General features: G+C 42.6%; 1 protein-coding gene across 1 annotated transcript; it reads right to left on the bottom strand.

Moving 5' to 3' along the window:
- Positions 1 to 11149: 11149 nt before the first annotated feature.
- LOC142199922 (kelch-like protein 10) lies at positions 11150 to 20205 on the bottom strand. Its single transcript, XM_075269851.1, has 5 exons — positions 20060 to 20205; positions 17340 to 17829; positions 13483 to 14100; positions 12294 to 12443; positions 11150 to 11512 (listed from the first exon to the last, which is right to left on the bottom strand). The coding sequence occupies exons 1-5, from the start codon at positions 20203 to 20205 to the stop codon at positions 11150 to 11152; spliced, it is 1767 nt and encodes a 588-aa protein (XP_075125952.1).
- Between the last annotated feature and the right edge of the window lie 1180 nt (positions 20206 to 21385).

Genomic DNA, 21385 nt, shown 5'->3' with positions numbered 1-21385 from the left:
TTCTTTTTTCCGCTAACAGCAACATGCCACTAGTGGAAAAAAGAACGCTAGCCATCTCCATAGACCACCATTGTGAAGGGGCGGATTATGATGTGGATTCCGCGCCATAATCCGCCCCCTCTGTACCCGTGTGAATGAGCCCTAACAGGACGATTAAAGACACTAAACCCCGGCTCTATAAGGACCTGTGGGTGGTTCAGTGTCTCAAATTGACCTGACACGTTCTCTTTAACTCCTCCCTTCAAGTGGCCCCTGCTAAGCTTTGTCTATGTATTCTGCAGCACAGAGATCATATACACCTACATGACCACTGCAGCCAATCACTGGTCTCAGAGGTCTCATGCCGTACATACAAGCACCAGTGCTGAGGCCAATGATTGGTTGCAGTGGTCATGTGGATGTATGGTACGTCTTTGCTTCAGGAAAGTAAATAAAGTCTGGCAGGGACCACTGGAGCAGTGCTGGAACAGGTAATGGCAATTTTTTTTTACATTTTATCACATCACCTGCTTTTAGGGCGAATACGCCAGGATAACAGTATTACATACCTCCCGACTTTCTAAAAACAGAAAGAGGGACAAAATGTGCGCTATACATGCTGCAGCAAATTTAGCTCTACTCACTTCTACATTGACTCCACCCATTTTCATCCATTTTTCTTTGTGCCCCCACACATTATAATGCATTAAACGGGGCAGATGAAGGAGGGGGCATTAAACTGGTGACAGATGAATGGGGGGACATTAGAACGGTGGCAGATGAAGGGGGACATTAAACTGGTTGCAGATGGAGGATGGGACATTAAACTGGGGCAGCTGGAGGGGGACATTAAACTGTGGGGGTAGATTGAGGGTGACATTAAACTGTGGGCGACTAGAGGCGGACATGTTGCTCCCAGTTTAATGTCCCTTTCCAGGGGCCCCCAGCTTAATGTCGCCATCTAGTGACCTCCATTGTTTAATGTCCCCTCAAGCTGACTCCAGTTTAAAGTCCCCCTTAATCGCCCCCATGTTTAATGTCCCACTCTCCATCAGCCACCAGTTTAATTTCTCCCTTCATCTGCCCCATTTAAAGTCCCCCCTTTATCTGCACCCCGTTTAATGTCCCCCCTCTATCTGCCTCCAGTTTAATGTCCTCCCTTCATCTGCCCCCTTTCATCTTTCCCCAGTTTAACGCCCCCCCCCCCCCCCCGTTTCATGCTCCCCCTCCATCTGCCCCCCCCTTCATCTGCCCCTAATTTAATGTTCCCCCGCAATTTGCACCCAAAGTTTAACATAAAAAACACTGATACTCACCTCTCCTCCCTCCTCTACCGCGTAGTGTTCTGGGAGCTGTAGGCGCAATATGAGTGGTCATCACATCGCGCCTACAGTTCCTGGGGCCGGAGTGCACGGGAGCACAGTGGTGAAGTGGGAGCGTCTGCAGATAGCTCCTGCTTCATTCACTATTGTATTCAACTCATCTGCGTCAGGAGTTGAATCCGGGACATGCCTCCCACCGACGGGGATCCGGGACAGGACCTGCAATCCGGGGCTGGAACACAGATTCTGGGACAGTTAGGAGGTATGACAGGGAGTCCATAAAAATATCTGGTCCCTCGATCCATTTTTATAACACTGATCTCCAGTTCTGTAAACCTACATGAGCAGTTCTCAGTATTAGTTTTAGTTACAGACTTTCTCACATTTTTTACTTTCAAAAGCCAGCTCTTATATTGTGATCAAAATTGCACTTAAAAACATTTAGCCAGCAAGGGGTGCTGGGAGATGTCAGCTCTGAAGCCAGCAGGATTGTTACTATAGCTCTGGAATGTAAAGGCTGTAATTTAGGATCAGTACAAAAAGTGCTCCTTAGTTTAAGGCTCAGTTCACAACTGTGTTCGGGCCATTCCATTCCCCTATCTGCTTGAAATATGTGGAGAGAAAAGTTTTGCAAGCAGTGCTTTTCTCTCCTCATTTTTTATGAAGAAACCGAATGGAAACCACACAGACCCCATTATAATCTATGGAGTCCCCTGGTTTCCTAAGGTTACTGCTTTTTTATGCGGATAGGTTTCTGTTCAGGGGCTCCCAAAGTGGACACAATGAACAGAAACCCGAACGCAGATGTGAGCTGTGCCTATGCAATCAAAATCAAGAATGCAGGTTAAGTAGTGATTCCCAACTCAGTAGGATCCCAGGGTCACCAGTGTTCCTTGCTGGCTGGACCCAACTCTTTTCACAGACCAAGCAGTTCTTTGCTGCAGCTCTGATCAATCACAGCCGCCCTAATCCATCCTCTACTCCCTACAAAACATTGACAACCATGAAGCATGCCAGTCTGTCTTATATATACAGTATATTTTGGCTCCACCGTTTTTTTTGGACCCTGTGCAGAGACACTCTCCAAAGTTCACACCAGTGACAGGAGATCAGTTCAGCTTGTCTTTCCACCTGCAAATAACAGAGGACTGCTATGGCCACAGTAACTGCAGAGGAATGCACACATTGATTTATTAAGGCATTACACAATGTAACATGTCACTTATAGAACACTGCTCTGTAAACCATACTGGGACAATTACAGGGCACAATAATGTAGTCTGGTTCAGATGCATACTCTCTATGGGGCTATGGTTCAGGGTTGTATGTGTTTAGCTTAGCCACCAAATTAGCCTTGTAGGAATGGAGGGCCATCACCTAGACCGGTATCTAATCTCCATTTCTGGTTCTACTGGCTTAGCCATGTAAAAAGTATAGCCACATGTCCTCTGACCCTATCCAAGAGGTTGAATTGTACTCAGTCTCTTGGGCATAGAAGTTATCCCAGTAGGTCAGGTGTCAGTCCTCAGTTGATTGACCACTAATGTATAATCACTTCCTCAATGGCATATATGTACCCTTGAGTACAGCGGAACCAGGCTACAGTCCACCAATAGTCTCTCAGTTTTCACCTATGGCTTTGTTCTGTCTAGTGTGGGTTAGTGTATTGCTGCTGCTATTGTCAGTACCAAGTGGAATATCACAGCTGTACATAGCATCTACTGCTCACCAAACAAAAGCCACAAGGCACAGCAAACCTTATATATATGCATTGGTTCCAACCTTGTATGGAGCCTGTCTGGCATCACACTTGTACATCCACACCAGAGGTTCTAGAGTTCAGTGCTGCCCATGTGCCCACCTGAAAAATAATACGTGTAGTGCAAACAGATGACTGATATGGGCACGGTACCTACAAACAAACACTGGTTAACAGTCTCATTCATAAATGGCATAACACAGTAAAACATAATAATAGTAATACACTACAGTCCGGATGCAGACATTGTAAGAGATACTCCCATAGCTCTATATCTACTATCAAATAGCAATAAGTACCTAATATACAACTGAAATGACCATGCCAATATGCATGGAAAAATGGTCTTTAGGTATGGTCCTCTGAAAAAAAGTATACAGTGTAGTATACAGAGTAAGCAAGTATGTACAGCCCTCCAGTATAATAACAAAAAAACCAAGTATCATGTATTTTATGCCTGGTATCAGATCAGAATATCACACAGAACTAGGCCTAGAGTGGAACTAATAGAACAGTCATATTATTGTATGTACACAAGTCACTGCGACCCACACACACAACCATAGGAAGCCCCAACTCTCTCTTACTCCCCTGGTGACCTGCACATTTCCTAGTTCAAGATGGCCCCATCAGTCTTGGTCTACAACATGGCATCTTTCTAAATCCCACCATGATCACCTCATCACCTTTCTAAATCCCATCATGATCATCTCATGATCATCTCATTTCTAGTCCCTAGTATCTCTTAAAATCTTGGTTCATTGGCAGGTCCACCTCTCATTCTTGGTTCCTAGCCTGGCTGTCCTCTCATTTCTGTAACCAAAGATGGCTCTCCTGTCCATTTCCCCCCTTTATTGCTAACCTTACTAGATGACATTTCAAAGGCCAACATCTGAACTTTGAAGTTCACCTGAGAATGCCCATTTTGGGGCTGGATATGCATAAAACCTGCTCCTTTTGTGGCGTTGTTCCCAAATTTGTTCCAAGATGGTCCCGTGACCTTCCCTTGTATGTTCAGCATCATACATTGACTATGACATGGCCTCTCTTCTCCGATGCAGTCAATGTACAAACAGATCTACATCCATTTTGGTCTCACATAGTATGTAAGTGTAATATTTGGTCATTTGAATGGGGATCACACTGAAAAATTAGCTAAAAAAGTGGTCTTTGGTTGGTTAAGGGGGTAGTCTGCTTATACAGGTACTGAGTACTACTAGTAGCTAGTAGTATAATGGTAGGAAAAATGGGGGGGGGGGGGGGCTTCTGAAAAGGTTGTACTGTGATCAAAATAAGCAATGCAGTGGGGTTTTCAGGTATCCAGTATACTTTCTGCATTAGTACCTCCTTGTTTTCATATTTGTTAGCAGCCAGTGAATATAAAATATAGAGGTAAAAAGCCTGTTCTGTACTACAATAGTCATGCGTACATAATAGTTGCGTTATGCTATGTACAGTAACCCCTTGCCGCTTTGCACTGTACTGTTATGTCACACTGAGCATATAGTTAAATGGATTCTACCATTAAAATAATTTTTTTTTTTCTTGTTGACATGTAGGAATAGCCTTAAGAAAGGCTATTCTTCTCCTACCTTTAGATGTCTTCTCCAGGCCCCCGTTCGGTATATAATCCGGTTTTTGTCGGTATGGAAATGAGTACTCTCGCAGCACTGGGGGATGGGCCCCAGCGCTCAAACCACACTGGGGGCTTCCCCAATGCTTCTACGCCCCTACAGTATGTATTAGCGTGCAGTTTTTGAAGTAAGTTGTGGATCATTATAGGAGAGGAAATAACAATATCAGGTTCTACTTCTCCTCCTTTATTTTTTTCAGTTCACTCCTGGTTTTCGCTTCAAAAACTGCATGCAAAAATCAGAAGGTGTACATGTATCCTAACATTCAGTGGCCCAGATTTACTAAACCTAGAAAGTGGCCAAAAATTTGCCTCAACATGGTGCATTTTTAGTATATGTCTCATCTCCTGCACCTCACTTGCCACTTTTGTGAACAGTAGATGGAGCTGGGTGTGAATCTGGGTGGGGACTGGTCCATTATTTCCTGACTGTAACAGATTTGATTTCATGCGTGCCTTCATGCACAAGAATTATTAAGAGTTCTGAGCCTTTTAGTAATCTTGTCTCATCTTATACCCTACAGGGAATTCATTAAAACTGACTTAGGAAACTCCAGGCTTAATACATGCCCCCAGTATGTGCTGATATCGCATATTGTATCTTCCCGGAGTTGGGTTTCTGCTTTTTTTTCTGATTGAATGTTTTATAATAAATTCAATTCAATAAAAACTTTGTTAAAAAGTTAATACTTAATTCACGAATGTTCACATTTTTGGACAAATACACCGTCTACCAATAAGTATCCAGACACCTGTAGTAGAATAAAAAACAACATTTATTCCTATATAATAGTTGGTAAATCCCAGCAGATACTTCCTTACAGATGGGATTGAGCGACACAATACTCCCGGACGCCTGGTGACACTCCTGGTGTATGTGAGCCATCGGTTGGGTGCGGTCTCTCTGGCCAGCACTCGTCGCTCTCTATCTCCCAGTTTCGGGGGTCTGCCTACTCGGGGCATGTTCCGACAATCAACGTTCACCTTCCACTTCGTAATCACATAGGTCACTGTCGATTTTGGGTAATTCAGTTCGCTTGCTATGTCCCATAAGGATGGACCATTTCTGTGGTACCCCACAATTACCCCTTTCTCAAAATCGGACAACTCTGCACTTGGTGGCATCTTGTATGCGACTAATGCCAATGCTGTTTCCTATTTAATGGCGGAAGGCGTGACCTACATCACGACCGCAGATATCTTCATTTGCATGGGTGTCCAAATACTTATTGGTAGACAGTGTACTTAAAATAATGAAGTTCTAAACTAAATGTTCAACAATCCAAAAGTGGAAGTGAAAGCAGTGGTTCAGTGCACAGAGATGTTTGAGGTTATGAAACCGAGACATGAGAAATGTGGCTGCCATTCACTTTACACAGTGCTCCATACACTGTGAACTAACAACTGATGGTAGGGGTGACAGGTGACCTATGCAAAGAATAGACCATCAATACCAAGCCTTGGATAACTCTTTAATATTGATAACCTGTGCTTAGGATAGGTCATTATAGATTGGTGACACCATCATCTATGAACCAATGGAAGGGGCCACAGTACACCGACAGGAATGAAAATAGTCACAGCTCTGCACATTGCATAGTGGCTGTGAATTGTAATCCAACTCTCTCCTGTTGCCTGTTTCTAAGGACAGGTCATCAATATTAAAGACCTGAAAAATCCCTTTAAACGGATTCTACCATTAAAATCACATTTTTTGTAGATCACATGCAGGAATAGCCTTAAGAAAGGCTATTCTTCTCCTACCTTTAGATGTCTTCTCCGCACTGCCATTCGGTAGAAATCCCAGTTTACGTCTGTATACTGTGTATACACAGTAAGTAAGCTGCCATTTTCTTGTGGCCTGTGGGCATGCGCAGTCGGCTCTGCCCGATGCCTAGAAGTTTGAACCCACCTCCGGAAGAAGACGCGTGAAGAGGCCATTCCTGAAGAAAATGGAGGTGGTGCCGGAGATTTCTCTAGCAGCATTGGGGACGCCCCCAGTGCTGCGAGAGAACTCATTTGCATACAGACAAAAACCGGGATTTCTACCGAACGGCAGCGCGGAGAAGACATGTAAAGGTAGGAGAAGAAGAAACTTTCATAAGGCTATTCCTTTGTGTTATCTACAAAAAATGTCATTTTAATGGTAGAATCCCTTTAATTGGCAACTTCTACAAGACATGCAACTCACGTATTTGATATATTTCAAGAAGTGACTGCTAAATAGCACGATTCAGCATTAGAGCCTATGAAAGTATGCAGAGACAGCTGCAATAAAAACACAATGTCACACTCCAGGATTCTAAGATTTTCCTCTGAGACCTTGAAGTGATAAGTGAGGAAAGTTACACTTCGATTCTAAATAGAACAAATAATGTTAAGATACTTCTTAAAAGGTCAAATAAAGATAATCCTATTAATATTATAAATGTGAAAGTTTGTGGGTTTGTGAGTTTGTGTGTTTGGATGTTCAGCTGTTTGTTCCTCAATCACGCAAAACCCGCTCCACCGATTTGGCTCAAATTTTCCACAAACATAGTTAATACACCCGATTGCGCAATAGGCTACTTTTCGTCCCGAAAACGCACATCTGTTTCGCACAGGACCCTCACAAAACACAAACTCACAGCAGAATCAATGCAATGTCACACATTTTGGACCACAGCAAGCCCCAAAACTTCATATTGCCCTCTATAGCCTAGCCCCTAACCTCACACACTCACCTTTATAGACACTTTAGGACTTTCACCCTCACCTAATCCCATAAAGCAGGAGGCTATCTCTTTCACTGTCCGGCACAGCCATCTTTGCCGACCCCCACCGCTGTGAGGATCCGCGGCACCGCCCACCCAGCCACTACACTGTCTTCCCAGGAACATGCGCATCTCGGCCATATACACAACGTGTTTCCAGCACGCCACCATTTGGTGCCTCCACCTTAGGCAGCAGCACCCGAAAGCCTCGCTCCAGCCCGCAACACTCCCGACGGCACTCACACCTCCCTGCTGCTTCGTCTGCACGATCCCTCCACCTACCCGACACTGGTAAGTTCCCCTAGCATGCTTTCATTATCCGGACTTCTGGCCTCTACACTCCGCTCTACTGTTTCCACACACCACCAACACCTTACACCCCATAACAATAATAACACCCATCTCCCTCACTGCCCTAGCCATCTAATTCTCCTCCGCAAAACACCTCACATTAACTTGCACCTCACTTCACACTTTGCCCACATACGCCGTACTACCAGGTCCCATACCGCTGGGGTTGGTATGGCGCGCGCCCGCAATATACGCCGCCTCCTATTGCAATACCAGCCATTGCTTCCCCTTTGAAACCCTCTGCACCATGGCTTAATACGCCGCTGTTGGATGGCTTATGTCGGCGGCAGGCTATGCTACGTAGCCTACAACAGCACTGGCACTATTAGGCAATGCATTGTAATACATTACTATTGCAATGCATTGCAGTACTCAGCACACCCTCTGCTGTTTAACAACCCTATTGTTTTGCAAGCTGCTGGATGCAGCCTGCAAATCAGCAGGAATACATTTGGCCACACCAGGCTCCTCACATGGACAACTTTATGTGGCTTGCTCAAGAGTCTCCTGTGCCCAAAACTTACATGTACTGGCAGAAAATAACAAATCATACAATGTGGTATATCGAAGTATATTAACTTAAAATACCTCTGTCCCAAAGACACTATGTACAGTTTTTACCACCAACGTATAGCAGGTGAAATAAAGAGTTACATTAAAAAGTCTCACGAATTCTGTAACTTACAACGACAACAACATATGAACTTACATTTCATATCCCAGACCTTTTACACACTACTAAAACCTTGCCCGCAACTGTATTTACACACCTCTACAACCACCGCAGACGAAGTCGCGGGTACCAGCTAGTGGTACATAAATGCCAATGTCTTCTATAACAAATGACCAAAATGTATTTAAACTATACATGGCACAGTGTCAAAAGAAGAAGAAGAAGAGAACATCATCAGGCTTCCATGTATATTCTTTAGGTGATTTAACCCATTCCTGCCACAGGTATTTTTTAATTTTCGATCTTCATTTTTGACTCTCCACCTTCCAAACCCCATAATGTTATCATTTTTCTGCTCACAGAGCCCTAGGAGGGCTTTGTGGAATAAATTGTACATTGTAATGGTACCATTTTAACCCCTTCCCGACATAATACTACGGCGGACGCCGGGTGTTTAACTATGGCTCACGGGCGGCCGCCATAGCTGCCGGGTGTCTACTGTTTTACACAGTAGACACACAGCGCTGATGCCCCCAATCGGAGGCATTAACCACTCCGGCGCCTCGGTCAAAGACGCCATTTTGCCGGTGTTCACCAGGACCGACGTCTCATTGGTATGACAGTCGGGAGCCTTGTAAAGGTTCCCCGGCCAGTCTGCATTGATTTTCTTTTGCAGGCTGCTCTATACAGCCTGCAAAAGAACTGACGATTTTTTGCAATGTATTGCAATGCGCAAACGAAAATCAAAAAATGCCATCGGCAGGAAGGGGTTAATATTCCATACGATGTACTGGGAAGCTGGAAAAAAATTCAGAATGGGGTGGAAGTGGAGCAAAATTGTGTTTGTGCAACTTTCTGCCCGGGGCCCAGGTGATGAAAAACGCATAGTTTTACAATCCCTGCTAAGTGACTAGCGAATCCCATCCTCACAAATATGTGCAGAAGATACGCTGAGATTTCCAAAATAGTTGCGGTCAATTATACCTATGGAAATTATGGTGGTTTCTCAATAGGTGTAATGAAAGCAGAAAGTCCGCAGAGAAGACCTATGCAAACTTTCTGAGAAAAGCGTTACCAGGAAAACAGCAATAGGTTGCCGTCCTTTTCGTTGTAGCCCGCTACGTGGGGATTTAGTCTCTTACAGGCTTTACATTTACAACATTCACTGTGCAGACAAAATGACATGTCACCTGTATTCTATAGGTCAGTGTGATTCCAGGAGTACTAAACTTATAAGTTTTTTTTATTTTTATTTTAAATGTCTTAACTCTTATAGGCCGGGTTCCCATGTGGCGTAAATGCCTGGATTTGCGTGCGGTGGAAATGCTGTGGGAAAAAACACAGAGTTTTACAGTCACCGCATAGTGTATGAGATTTTAGTGAATTCTAGCAAATTCCATCCCCACAGTGCAGTAAGATATGTGCTGCAGACATGCCATCAGTTTCCCTATAGTTATACTACAAGCAGGAAGTCTGCAGAGGAAACCTTTTCAGACTTTCCGTGAAAAGAGATGCGGGAAAAACCACGATGAGTTGCCGTCAGGTTTTTTGCAAATTCCGCCATGTGAACATACCCTAACGCTAAGGCACCATGTTACAGAAATGCAGTTTTTTTGTTGCAGAATTTGTTGCGGTTTTTTGAGCCAAACCCAGGAATGGCTACAAAATGAATGGGAAACATATAGGAACCTCTGATTCTTCTACCTTTTGCTCAAGGCTTTGGCCCCTCTGGGCTTTACTGCATAAAATGGCTCAGCCTAAGGTCCCTTACAGATGACCATGGCCAAGATCAGTTTGCTATCCTTGTTTTTCCTGGATAGCACACTGACCCATTCAGTTCTATGGTCCCATACACATGACCGTGAAATACATGGTCACGTGTGCAGGCCCACAGTCCGGGCCTGTCTTATTTTGCAGCCCATGCTCCCATGGCTCCTATTAATTTTAATCAAAGGGGCCGTGGAAGCATGGCCCACACATGGGCGGCACATGGAGAACAACCGTGTGTGCCTGTGCCTTTAATTCATGGCTGGCCACAGTCGTTTGCAACTGTCCTAAGACTGTTCTACACTATGTTTTTAGCTAATTTAAGCTGTGGTTCATGCCAATCCTGGTAAAATCAAACCACCAGAACCTGAAACAAAACTGAAAAAAATCAAAAGAACACCAACGAAAGCTTAAAAAGTTATTATCGAGAAAAAGGATCATAATTTGATTCCAAATAAAAAGTTCTTAGGTTTGGTGTCATCTAAGAGAAGATTCTAACGTATAATCATGAGACCATCTTGCCCATCTGCCTCAATTGTAAATTGAGTAAATAAATAAGAGGATCCACTGGTTAAATAAAAAGGTCATTCATCATAGTCTTAACCCCACTCCAAAAGCCTCGTATCTTGGAGAAGTACCATAATATGAGATATAAGGAGCCTAGGGACGAATTACATCTTATATTATCTTATGAATCTACATTTCTTATTGGTCAAATTTATTCACAGAGACTTTGAGTCGGGTCAAGTAGTCCCTCAGATTGCATTATTTGACCCATACAGTGAGTAGTGTAAGCGTCCAGCCAGTTGGGGTAATATAATGTACCACCTTAGTATCACTGGTTTGAGTTCAGTTTGTACATATTTTATTGTTATTGTTCTGGTGCATGATGCTTCTTTATTCTATGGAATTTCATATTGGTAGCGAACTTGTAGAGGAAGACATTTCAATCTCATCTCTAGAATCACTGTCCTGGGAGGCTACATAGTCTCGAATGTTGGGGAGACCGGGTATCACACAACAACTTAAGGCACTACGATAGACATTCATGTCATGGACTTCAGACCACTCAGCTGTTTCTTCATCATAAGATTCAACATTGAATGTGGTGGTAAATCCATTGAATCCTCCTACAACAAATAGGCGATCATCTACTACTTCGATTCCAAAGTTGCTGCGTGCTGTGTACATATCTGGCACCATATGCCAAGTGTTGTCTTCTGGATTGTAAGCCTCGGCACTTTGCAGGCGATTATTTCCATCAAAGCCTCCGACCTGAAAAATAATATAAGGATCATTGAAATATTAAGAGTACTTTAGATAGTTTAGATAGATATTTCTTCATAGTAACCTGCACCAGGTTCTTTGTCATTTGTGTCCACTGGGAGGCCTCAAACAACTGCTAAAACAACAGTTACACATGGACCCAAGTGAACCCCATTGACTGTAATGGGGTCCACCAGGTGTTCGCTGTTTTCATACTGAAAGGAGCGGAGAGGAAAGTCACCCATGAAGAGTCCCCAATGGAGATGGCGCAGATGTGAACTTAGCGTGAACCACCCACAGGTTTTTATAGACCAGGGTTCAGTGTCCTAAATCACTTTGTTATAAAGGAGTCTGCAGCCACATTAAAAAAAACAAATAAAAGCTTTACACTCACCTATCGATTGTACTCCCCAATTCGGAACAGATCTTCAATGAAGCAAGAGGAGCACACTTTGGCTTCAGTGCGTACGTGCTGAACTGGCACATGCGCAATAAAACCTGGGTACATCTTCAGCTTCACAGAGGAACAGCGCAGGCGCCGGGAGCATCAGAGATTAATTAAAAGCTTTTTTTATTTTTAATGAAGCCATGGATTGCTTTATAACAGGGTAATTTGGGACACTACACTCCAAGTCTATAAGGACCTATATTGCACTAACTCTTAAAGAGAACCACTTGTACACCACCACCCTGCTCCAGCCTGCACGCTTACTGGTAGATTGGTAAGTTTCCATTTTCTCAGTCTTTGCTTCATGTCTAATAACATGTATTAAATATGAGTTCTCCATACCACATATACTCTTTCTCTATAGGCGATGACACCCACTCCACTTCGTCGGTTCCACATTGAAGAGATTGTGGTCCACTGCCTGGTCTCAAGGCTGTATGTCTCAGCAGTGGACAAGCACTCACTCCCATTGAATCCTCCGCATATGTAAATCTGTACAAAAAATAATAATGGACATCAATTTTATATATATAGTACTTGAATTATATAATGTGTAAGCCGATGGCTGGTCAGGCAATGGAGGGGGTGTACATCTCACCCAGACTACTCAGGTGGGTGAGATGAGAAAACTCCTGAAGGAATTTTTGTTCTCAGCAGACAACTTTCATCTGCTGAACATTTTGGTAAATGCTCAGTACTGGGCTGGATTTTTAGGAATGGCAGGTTGGTTAGTAGTGGGACCTGTCATTCCACCCCCCTCCAGTCCACACTTTGGGGATGTTCTGGCAGCGACTCAGCTGCAGAGAGTCTGTTCATCAAGGGAGCTTAAGAAGCCAGCTCCAGCAGCAACACTTTGGGCAGCGCTTGGCTGGAGAGCCGAAAGAGAGGTCATATTTTTGGAGCTGTGTCCTGAATGATTCTACTGGCTTTTGATTTCTGTTATTCTAGGTGAGGTAACCTATTCTATGTTTAGTTAGAGCCTAGCCGGGCAGGTATTTATTTTTGTATTGTTTCCTTTTGTTGCTGCACTACCTTTTTGAGTGAAAATAAACTCTACCTTTGTTCTGGACTAAAAGAAACTGGACTTGTGTGTCTATGCCACCCCACCTAGCAACCCCAGACCCTGACAAATTCTACTGGCAAACAGTTCATATTTTTTATGTGAAACGTAATTTAGATATTTTTATAATTTTTTAAATTTTCTACAAAAAAAAATTACACATGCCAATTCTGTAGGGTTTTCATAGCATCACATTACATAACACCCAGTATTTCATCCACTACTGATAATAGCTGGTCACATCTATTATCTAACCAAAGGCCTCAATGAGTCAAATTCAGACTATTGATGCCTATGGCCATGAGACTTCTGTAAAGCATGTTATGGTAACAGAGAAGAGTGAAAGCTGAGGCAAGATAGCAGCTCTGTAAACATGTACAGAAAATAGAAAAAATGTACAAAAATATAGCAGATTAAAAAAAATGAAGCAGAATAAAGTATTAGTATATAAAAAGATCAGTATCTTCTTACCTTGCCATTTAGAGTGGTGGCACTGGCGTCGCTCCTCTGCTCGTTCATAGGGGCAATCAAACTCCATTGGTTGGTTTCTGGCTCGTAAAATTCGGCAGTGTTCAGACGAAAATGACCATCAAAGCCTCCCAGTGCATAGATATTTCCATCCAAGATAGCGACACTGACATAACATCTTTTTGAGTGCATGGGAGCCACTTCTTGCCACGTTTTATTGATTGGGTTAAAACGTGTTACATTGCTAAAATATTCCATACTGTCAAACCCACCCATGATATACACATGCCCCTTTAAATATGCCATTCCATGATAAGCTCTTGGAATAAATTCTTCATTCGTAAGATGGACCCACTGGTTGGCACGGGCATCGTAGCACTCAATAGCATTTGTAGGACCACCTCCACTCCAGCCACCGACAGCAAACAAGATTTCATTAGGAAGACGGGGTCTGCTCATTGGGTTTTTAAAATCACAATATGAGGGGCTGTTCAAGTCGAGATTAAACATAGCTCTCCAAGCATTAATAATGATAGGTTTGCACTCCTCATTGTCTCGTATATAGACATTTGCTTTGACATTGATGTTGAAGTAGTCAGGGTGCATGAAGGCAAAGCGAACCTAGAGAGAAATAGTAAAGCAAATTATAATACGTTAACCAAAAGAGTAAGAAGAATTGAGAATTTGTCAAACACTGTACATTTACATTGTCTCTCTCTCTCTCTCTCTCTCTCTCTATAGATATATATATATATATATATATATATATATATATATATATATATATATATTTGACCACTTTGTCATATTCCTCAGCTCATAATATTTGATGGGAGGATAACCCTACTGATAAAGACCATTGCCAGTTACCATACTTTGGCTACAGCAATGTTTACATACAGGTGTTACATGTCAAAGTAACATCTTTATGAATGTCCAGATCCAAGACATTATAGGAAACCATTGTCCCGAGCATCACACTGTGTCTGCCAACTTTGCCTTCCTCCCATAGTACATCCAAGTGCCATCTCTTTCTGTATTAGGTAACATACATGTATCGGGTACTGGGGAATCCATATGCTGTTAAAGAAAACTTTGTTAGACCAAACCCCCTCCTATTGCTCCATGGGTGTAACTACGAGGATAGCAGGCATAGTAGCTGCTAGCGTGTCCATTTCCACTGAGACCTACGATAATATACAACTAATAATGACTATGGAGAATGGAAAAGCTGGATATGGCTCTATCCTGAGTTCCACTTTGATCCAATGCTTCCTTCTACTGTGCTCATCATTCTTTCCATGCAGTATCAATTTTTGCATTCTGCCTTTACTACCGCATTGTTCCTAGACCGGGTCATCATAAAATGGATTTGTACAGAGTTTTCCAAAAGTTTTTGGCTTGTCCTAAATCCAGAACTTTTCAGGTTCATCACCCACAAACCACTATTATACTCTGGGGTCTCTTCAGTTCATTTCACGAATATCTACTAGATTTGTCTGTTTAATTTCTGCCTGAACTAGAAGTGTTATCATTATTCTCTGGAGTCTCTGGACCAGGGGAGATGCAGAAACATGAAGAAACCTGAATCTTGTTTTACAGCGTCATGACATAGAGGAATCCCATGTGACCACTGAGGCCTAAACACAGAGCTCAGCAGTCCTGCGGGGCATGTGATGTCACCCACAAGGCTGGAAGAGGCTTGAAAAGGGTCCTGAAGATGTGATAGACACTGCAAGGATGCCCAAGAGAAGCGAGGGATGGAGAGTTTATACTGATGCTTTCCTGGTGACATCCAGCACTCTCTGTGATGTCATCTACCCTGGCTCACCACTAGCGCTTGTGACTTGGTAATCCTTGGACTACTTTTGGTAGGTACTAACCATTGCATGCCATCTCACAAGACTTCCAATTTGGAGATACTCTAAACTAGGCATGTGTATGCTCTCTATACAGTTAGGGCCAGAAATATTTGGACAGTGACACAAGTTTTGTTATTTTAGCTGTTTACTAAAACATGTTCAGAAATACAATTATATATATAATATGGGCTGAAAGTGCACACTCCCAGCTGCAATATGAGAGTTTCCACATCCAAATCGGAGAAAGGGTTTAGGAATCATAGCTCTGTAATGCATAGCCTCCTCTTTTTAAAGGGACCAAAAGTAATTGGACAATGGACTCTAAGGGCTGCAATTAACTCTGAAGGCGTCTCCCTCGTAAACCTGTAATCAATGAAGTAGTTAAAAGGTCTGGGGTTGATTCCAGGTGTGTGGTTTTGCATTTGGAAGCTGTTGCTGTGACCAGACAACATGCGGTCAAAGGAACTCTCAATTGAGGTGAAGCAGAACATCCTGAGGCTGAAAAAAAAGAAAAAATGCATCAGAGAGATAGCAGACATGCTTGGAGTAGCAAAATCAACAGTCGGGTACATTCTAAGAAAAAAGGAATTGACTGGTGAGTTTGGGAACTCAAAAAGGCCTGGGCATCCACGGATGACAACAGTGGTGGATGATCGCTGCATACTTTCTTTGGTCAAGAAGAACCCGTTCACAACATCAACTGAAGTCCAGAACACTCTCAGTGAAGTAGGTGTATCTGTCTCTAAGTCAACAGTAAAGAGAAGACTCCATGAAAGTAAATACAAAGGGTTCACATCTAGATGCAAACCATTCATCAATTCCAAAAATAGACAGGCCAGAGTTAAATTTGCTGAAAAACACCTCAAGAAGCCAGCTCAGTTCTGGAAAAGTATTCTATGGACAGATGAGACAAAGATCAACCTGTACCAGAATGATGGGAAGAAAAAAGTTTGGAGAAGAAAGGGAACGGCACATGATCCAAGGCACACCACATCCTCTGTAAAACATGGTGGAGGCAACGTGATGGCATGGGCATGCATGGCTTTCAATGGCACTGGGTCACTTGTGTTTATTGATGACATAACAGCAGACAAGAGTAGCCGGATGAATTCTGAAGTGTACCGGGATATACTTTCAGCCCAGATTCAGCCAAATGCTGCCAAGTTGATCGGACGGCGCTTCATAGTACAGATGGACAGATGGTAGCCAAAGCTACCCAGGAGTTCATGAGTGCAAAAAAGTGGAACATTCTGCAATGGCCAAGTCAATCACCAGATCTTAACCCAATTGAGCATGCATTTCACTTGCTCAAATCCAGACTTAAGGCGGAAAGACCCACAAACAAGCAAGACCTGAAGGCTGCGGCTGTAAAGGCCTGGCAAAGCATTAAGAAGGAGGAAACCCAGCGTTTGGTGATGTCCATGGGTTCCAGACTTAAGGCAGTGATTGCCTCCAAAGGATTCGCAACAAAATATTGAAAATAAAAATATTTTGTTTGGGTTATGTTTATTTGTCCAATTACTTTTGAGCTCCTAAAATGTGGAGTGTTTGTAAAGAAATGTGTACAATTCCTACATTTTCTATCAGATATTTTTGTTCAACCCTTCAAATTAAACGTTACAATCTGCACTTGAATTCTGTTGTAGAGGTTTCATTTCAAAACCAATGTGGTGGCATGCAGAGCCCAACTCGCGAAAATTGTGTCACTGTCCAAATATTTCTGGCCCTAACTGTATATACAGTAGGTATCTACTAGACTTTGAACACACACAGAACCATTTCGTCCATGCCCTGTGTCTAGTGCTAATACAAGACCTTGGACATGCATGTAGATGTCACAGAGGGAAAAAGCCAAAGGGTCCACGACACAAACTATACCTTATCTGAGTGGTCAGGCCCTCAATGCTTGTGTACTGATAACATACCCTAGAGATATGCCATAGGTATTATTATTCCAGAACCCCCTTAGCCCTATGTGAACTCTGAACCCATCATTACCTCTGGCAGAAGAAGTGAGATGTACTGTTTTCGGCTTGTTGGGTTATGGTTAATCCATCTTATAATAGCTTCAAATGTAACGTCCTCCTCTTTAATGTTAAGTTCATCTTTCTCTATAAATTCTTTAAGTTCCCCAGCTGACAGGTCAAGGAACTCTTCTGAAGTCTTCACTATATTTTCAAAGTTAAGCAAGATGTACTCATAAGCCTTCTTGCGGAGATCAGGACTATGGTAATACTCTGTGAATTTATAGATACCAATACTATTTTCTGGGCACAGCTGGTTTTTCAGGAATTCAGAACAAATTGGTACAAGACCGAGAATGTTAAGATAATCTGCTGCAATGAAGAGATTTTCCACATTATTAGAGTTGACTGGGACAGTCCCGGTGTAGGCAAACTCGAGAATTAGTTTCATTGTGTCGGGAGAGATCCCGGGAATGTCATACACGTCCTTTTCTTCGTTATTCCAACTACTGGTGAACAATGATCTACAGGTAAAAACAAATTGGGAATAAGGGCATATTCTACAGCCTATTCTTACTCTTATGAAAAATCCAATGAATATGTTTTGAAATATAGAAATATCCTCCCTCCTATGTTGATATTCACTCTGAAATCTCTGCTGAAGCAAGCTCATTGACGTATCGAATTACTGCTGTATATAGAAGTCTCAAAAGAAGAAGTAAGGGGAGGATGGAGGAGAGAGAGTGAAAGAAACACAAGCAAGCAGAGACTACTGAAGTAAGTTTTCTATGCAACCCTAGAGCGTTCCTCACATCAATATGTTGTGACAGTACTGCTGTCCTACATTACTTACATTACAACATACTTATGAGTAGTGTTGGATGAACCAGTTTTTAATGAGCCAGGTTCGTTATAAAGTTTACAAAAATTTCGAGTTGTACTGAACCTAAAATTTTTGAGGTTCATCTTACACTAGACCAGCAAAGTTACAGCCATTTTGTTGTTCATTTTAGAAACAGGGGAGCATCTTCCTCTGGATTTCATTTCCCAGGCCATACGCCAACTTCTTTGGCCCCCAGATGACCATTGAGAACTTTGATTGGGCCTCAGCGGCCTCCTGGGGGAGCACTGACTTCATCATGCTCATGTACGCTGTAGCATCAAAGTATGGTGATGATGAAGACCCCCATGTTACTTTGAGGTCCAATTACAGGCCTCAGTGGTAAACAAGGGTTTAAGAAGGAGGCAAATAGCCAGGAAAAGGATCGGAAAGCTTTAGCTTTTTTCTTTACACACACCTTCCCTACATGTTGGCTATTTTACTCTAAAGAAGCCCCCTTACTTCAAGTTCAGTCCAAAACAAATTTTCAAATGAACCTCATGAATAGTCGCAAAGCAAATCTTGTGAGGTTTTGCCCATAAGAGGGTGAGCTACAGAAAATAGTGGAGCAGAGTCCTCTGTTCTCTTCCTCTGCAATAGTGTGATCCATGTGTATGTATGCGTGTGTGCATGCACGTGTGTGGTCCGTGTATATGTATGTGCGCATGTGATCCATGTGTTTGTGCGTGCGCAGTGCAAGTGTCCACGCATGTGGTCGTTGTGTGTGAATACGCATGTGCTCTGTTCCCCCATGTACTTAGGGTGCATCCATCTGAGTGTGTCTGCGTGCATGTGTGGTCCTTGCATGTGTTTGTGTGTATGTGTGTGTGTGTGTGTGGTGGGCATGTGTTATTTATGAGGTGGTGTTGTGGTATTTATGGGGTGGTGTTTGTGTTGTGTGTGTCTAGAGTGCTCTGGTGTTTGTGTGGTGTTGAGCTTGTAGGTTGGTGTATGTGTGATGTCTGTGTGATGTTTATATGGTGTTTGTGTGTGGTGTGTGGTGGTGCGGCCCATGTAGCAGCGCCTCTTTAGCGCCATCGCTATAATCTGTCTCTGTCAGTCACAACTGTTTTTTTCCCCTCAACACTTTCACCTTCACATTTCCCCATTATATGTATAGGGCCTAACTTCGGGGTCCCCAATCTCATGATGGGGTGATGCTAGCGAGCTGTAACGGGTGCAGTGTTCTGCTCCTGTGGGTGTAGAGGGGGCGTGCCAAATTTCGCCCAAATCAGATGAGAACTGTGGATTTGTATAGAGCGGACTACTACAGAATTTGAGTTTTATATATTTAGATTAGTACATTAAGTTATGTATATTGCTTTCTCCTACATACAGGTTAAAATCAACTTAAAGGGGCTCTATCATTGGGAAAAGTCATTTTTAACTAAGAACATAATTACATAGCCTTTAGAACCTTAGAGCCTAAGAACATAATTACATAGCCTTTAGAAAAGCTATTTCACACCTACCTTTTGTATGTAAATTGCCTCAGTGTTTTTTGAATGAGCCCATTTTTATTCATATGCTAATTAGCCTTCTCCATGCACAGGAAGTTCCCAGCCCTATCTGTGTGTGCAAACAGGAAGTCACCAGTAGCAGCAGCAGCCTGTGCTGTATACACTCATAGGAAATAGGCAGAGGGTGCACAATGAGACTTCCGAGGTGCACCAAGAGGCTAATTAGCATATGAATAAAAATGGTCTAATTCAAAAAACCACTGAGGCAATTTACATACAAAAGGTAGGTGTGAAATATCCTTTCTAAAAGCTATGCAAGGATGTGATTAGTTAAAATTTACTTTTCCCAATGACAGAGCCCCTTTAAAGTGACCAACTCCATTAAATGACTTTCCGAACATGATTAACACTGACCTAAAGTATAGACTGCAGCCACATAGGATGATCTTATGAGCCTTGAACTCCACATCGCTGGCTTTGATCACAACGTCGCACAGCTTGTCCTCTAATCTCAGCTCATTATAAATAGTAGCAGCCATATGGCTTATTTTGTGTTCCATGGTACCGGTGGGGCAATTTTTTATAAATCCATTAGTTGTATATGGTGGCCTTTTCTGTCACTACAGTTTCTTCTCTCTGTGTCTTTCACCCAATGGACTCAAACTATGACATTCTTTCATGACATCACAATCTACATTGTTTTGTAGAACTCTCAATTGAATGGTCATGAAGGGTTACTGGTGTGTCAGCTAATACTTGGGTCTAAACTGTTATTATGTATACTCCAAATTTTATTTTTTTCTTTATCTGATTTATTTTACATATGATCTAATGAAATCCAGCATCCACAAATTGTATTACAGAGTGGGAATCCAAGAAGGACCATATAACATAAAATATAAATTTTATTATAAACAATAATAAAATGCCGTTCCCAGAGTCTTAGTGGTAGGTTCTGGTACTTAGAGGAGCAGACACTATGCTGGAGGCGTTGGACCAGCACGTATCGGCCCTTCTCCTCCCCTTGGGGCACCGGAGACACAGATAGGTCCAACCCAAGACACCCTCAACGACAGGGCAGGAGGGGAGAGAGCATGGTCCACAATGAAAGGTATAGTGCCAGAGGCAAGTGGTAGGTAGATCAGTATAGGACTTGGCGAAGTCAGCTTGGCATAGCACAGAATACTCATTGTACTTCATACAGATACTCATCTAAAGCAGACTTTAGTATAATATACTAGGTAGCTTATTTTTGTATCCTGTAAATACACTAAGGCGAAGGCCCCACATTGCGGAAACGCAGCTTTTTTGTTGCAGATTTTGTTGTGGTTTTTTGAGCCAAAGCCAAGAATGGCTACAAATGTAATCGGAAATATATAGGAAGTCTTTATACTTCTAACTTCTGTTCAATCTAGTCCTGTCTTTGGCTCAAAAAACCACAACAAAAAAAAGTTACCTTTCCTCAACGTGGGGCCTTAGCGGCTGAGATGATATCTAGGTGCAGAGTCAGGCCAACCAGTATTTTTTTCCCAGGGCTTTGGTGGTCCCATCAACAATCATGCCGCTGTCCAAGGCCTGGACACATATCTCCAGCTCACAGCCTGTGCTGCAAGCTACCCACAGAGCACATAGGAAAGAAACAGAGGCAAGGGTTAGGCAGGGAGCGACAAAAAAAAAAAAAAAAAATATATGTTTGTGACATTTTAGAAATTTGCAAATGACTGGTAATATTTCTAGATT

Source organism: Leptodactylus fuscus, chromosome 4, assembly GCF_031893055.1.
Source record: "Leptodactylus fuscus isolate aLepFus1 chromosome 4, aLepFus1.hap2, whole genome shotgun sequence".
In the NCBI taxonomy this organism is placed as follows: domain Eukaryota; kingdom Metazoa; phylum Chordata; class Amphibia; order Anura; family Leptodactylidae; genus Leptodactylus; species Leptodactylus fuscus.
The sequence above is the reverse complement of the archived record's forward strand: the minus strand, read 5'-3'. Positions and strand labels throughout refer to the sequence as shown.

Excerpts from the sequence above, each read along its gene's own strand:
- LOC142199922 (XM_075269851.1), bottom strand. The coding sequence starts at position 20,205 with ATGGAACACAAAATAAGCCATATGGCTGCTACTATTTATAATGAGCTG. Across the intron at positions 14,101-17,339 it reads TCTCACTTCTTCTGCCAGAG|GTTCGCTTTGCCTTCATGCA; the intron begins GTAATGATGGGT and ends ATTTCTCTCTAG. Across the intron at positions 12,444-13,482 it reads CCACCACTCTAAATGGCAAG|ATTTACATATGCGGAGGATT; the intron begins GTAAGAAGATAC and ends TTTTTTGTACAG.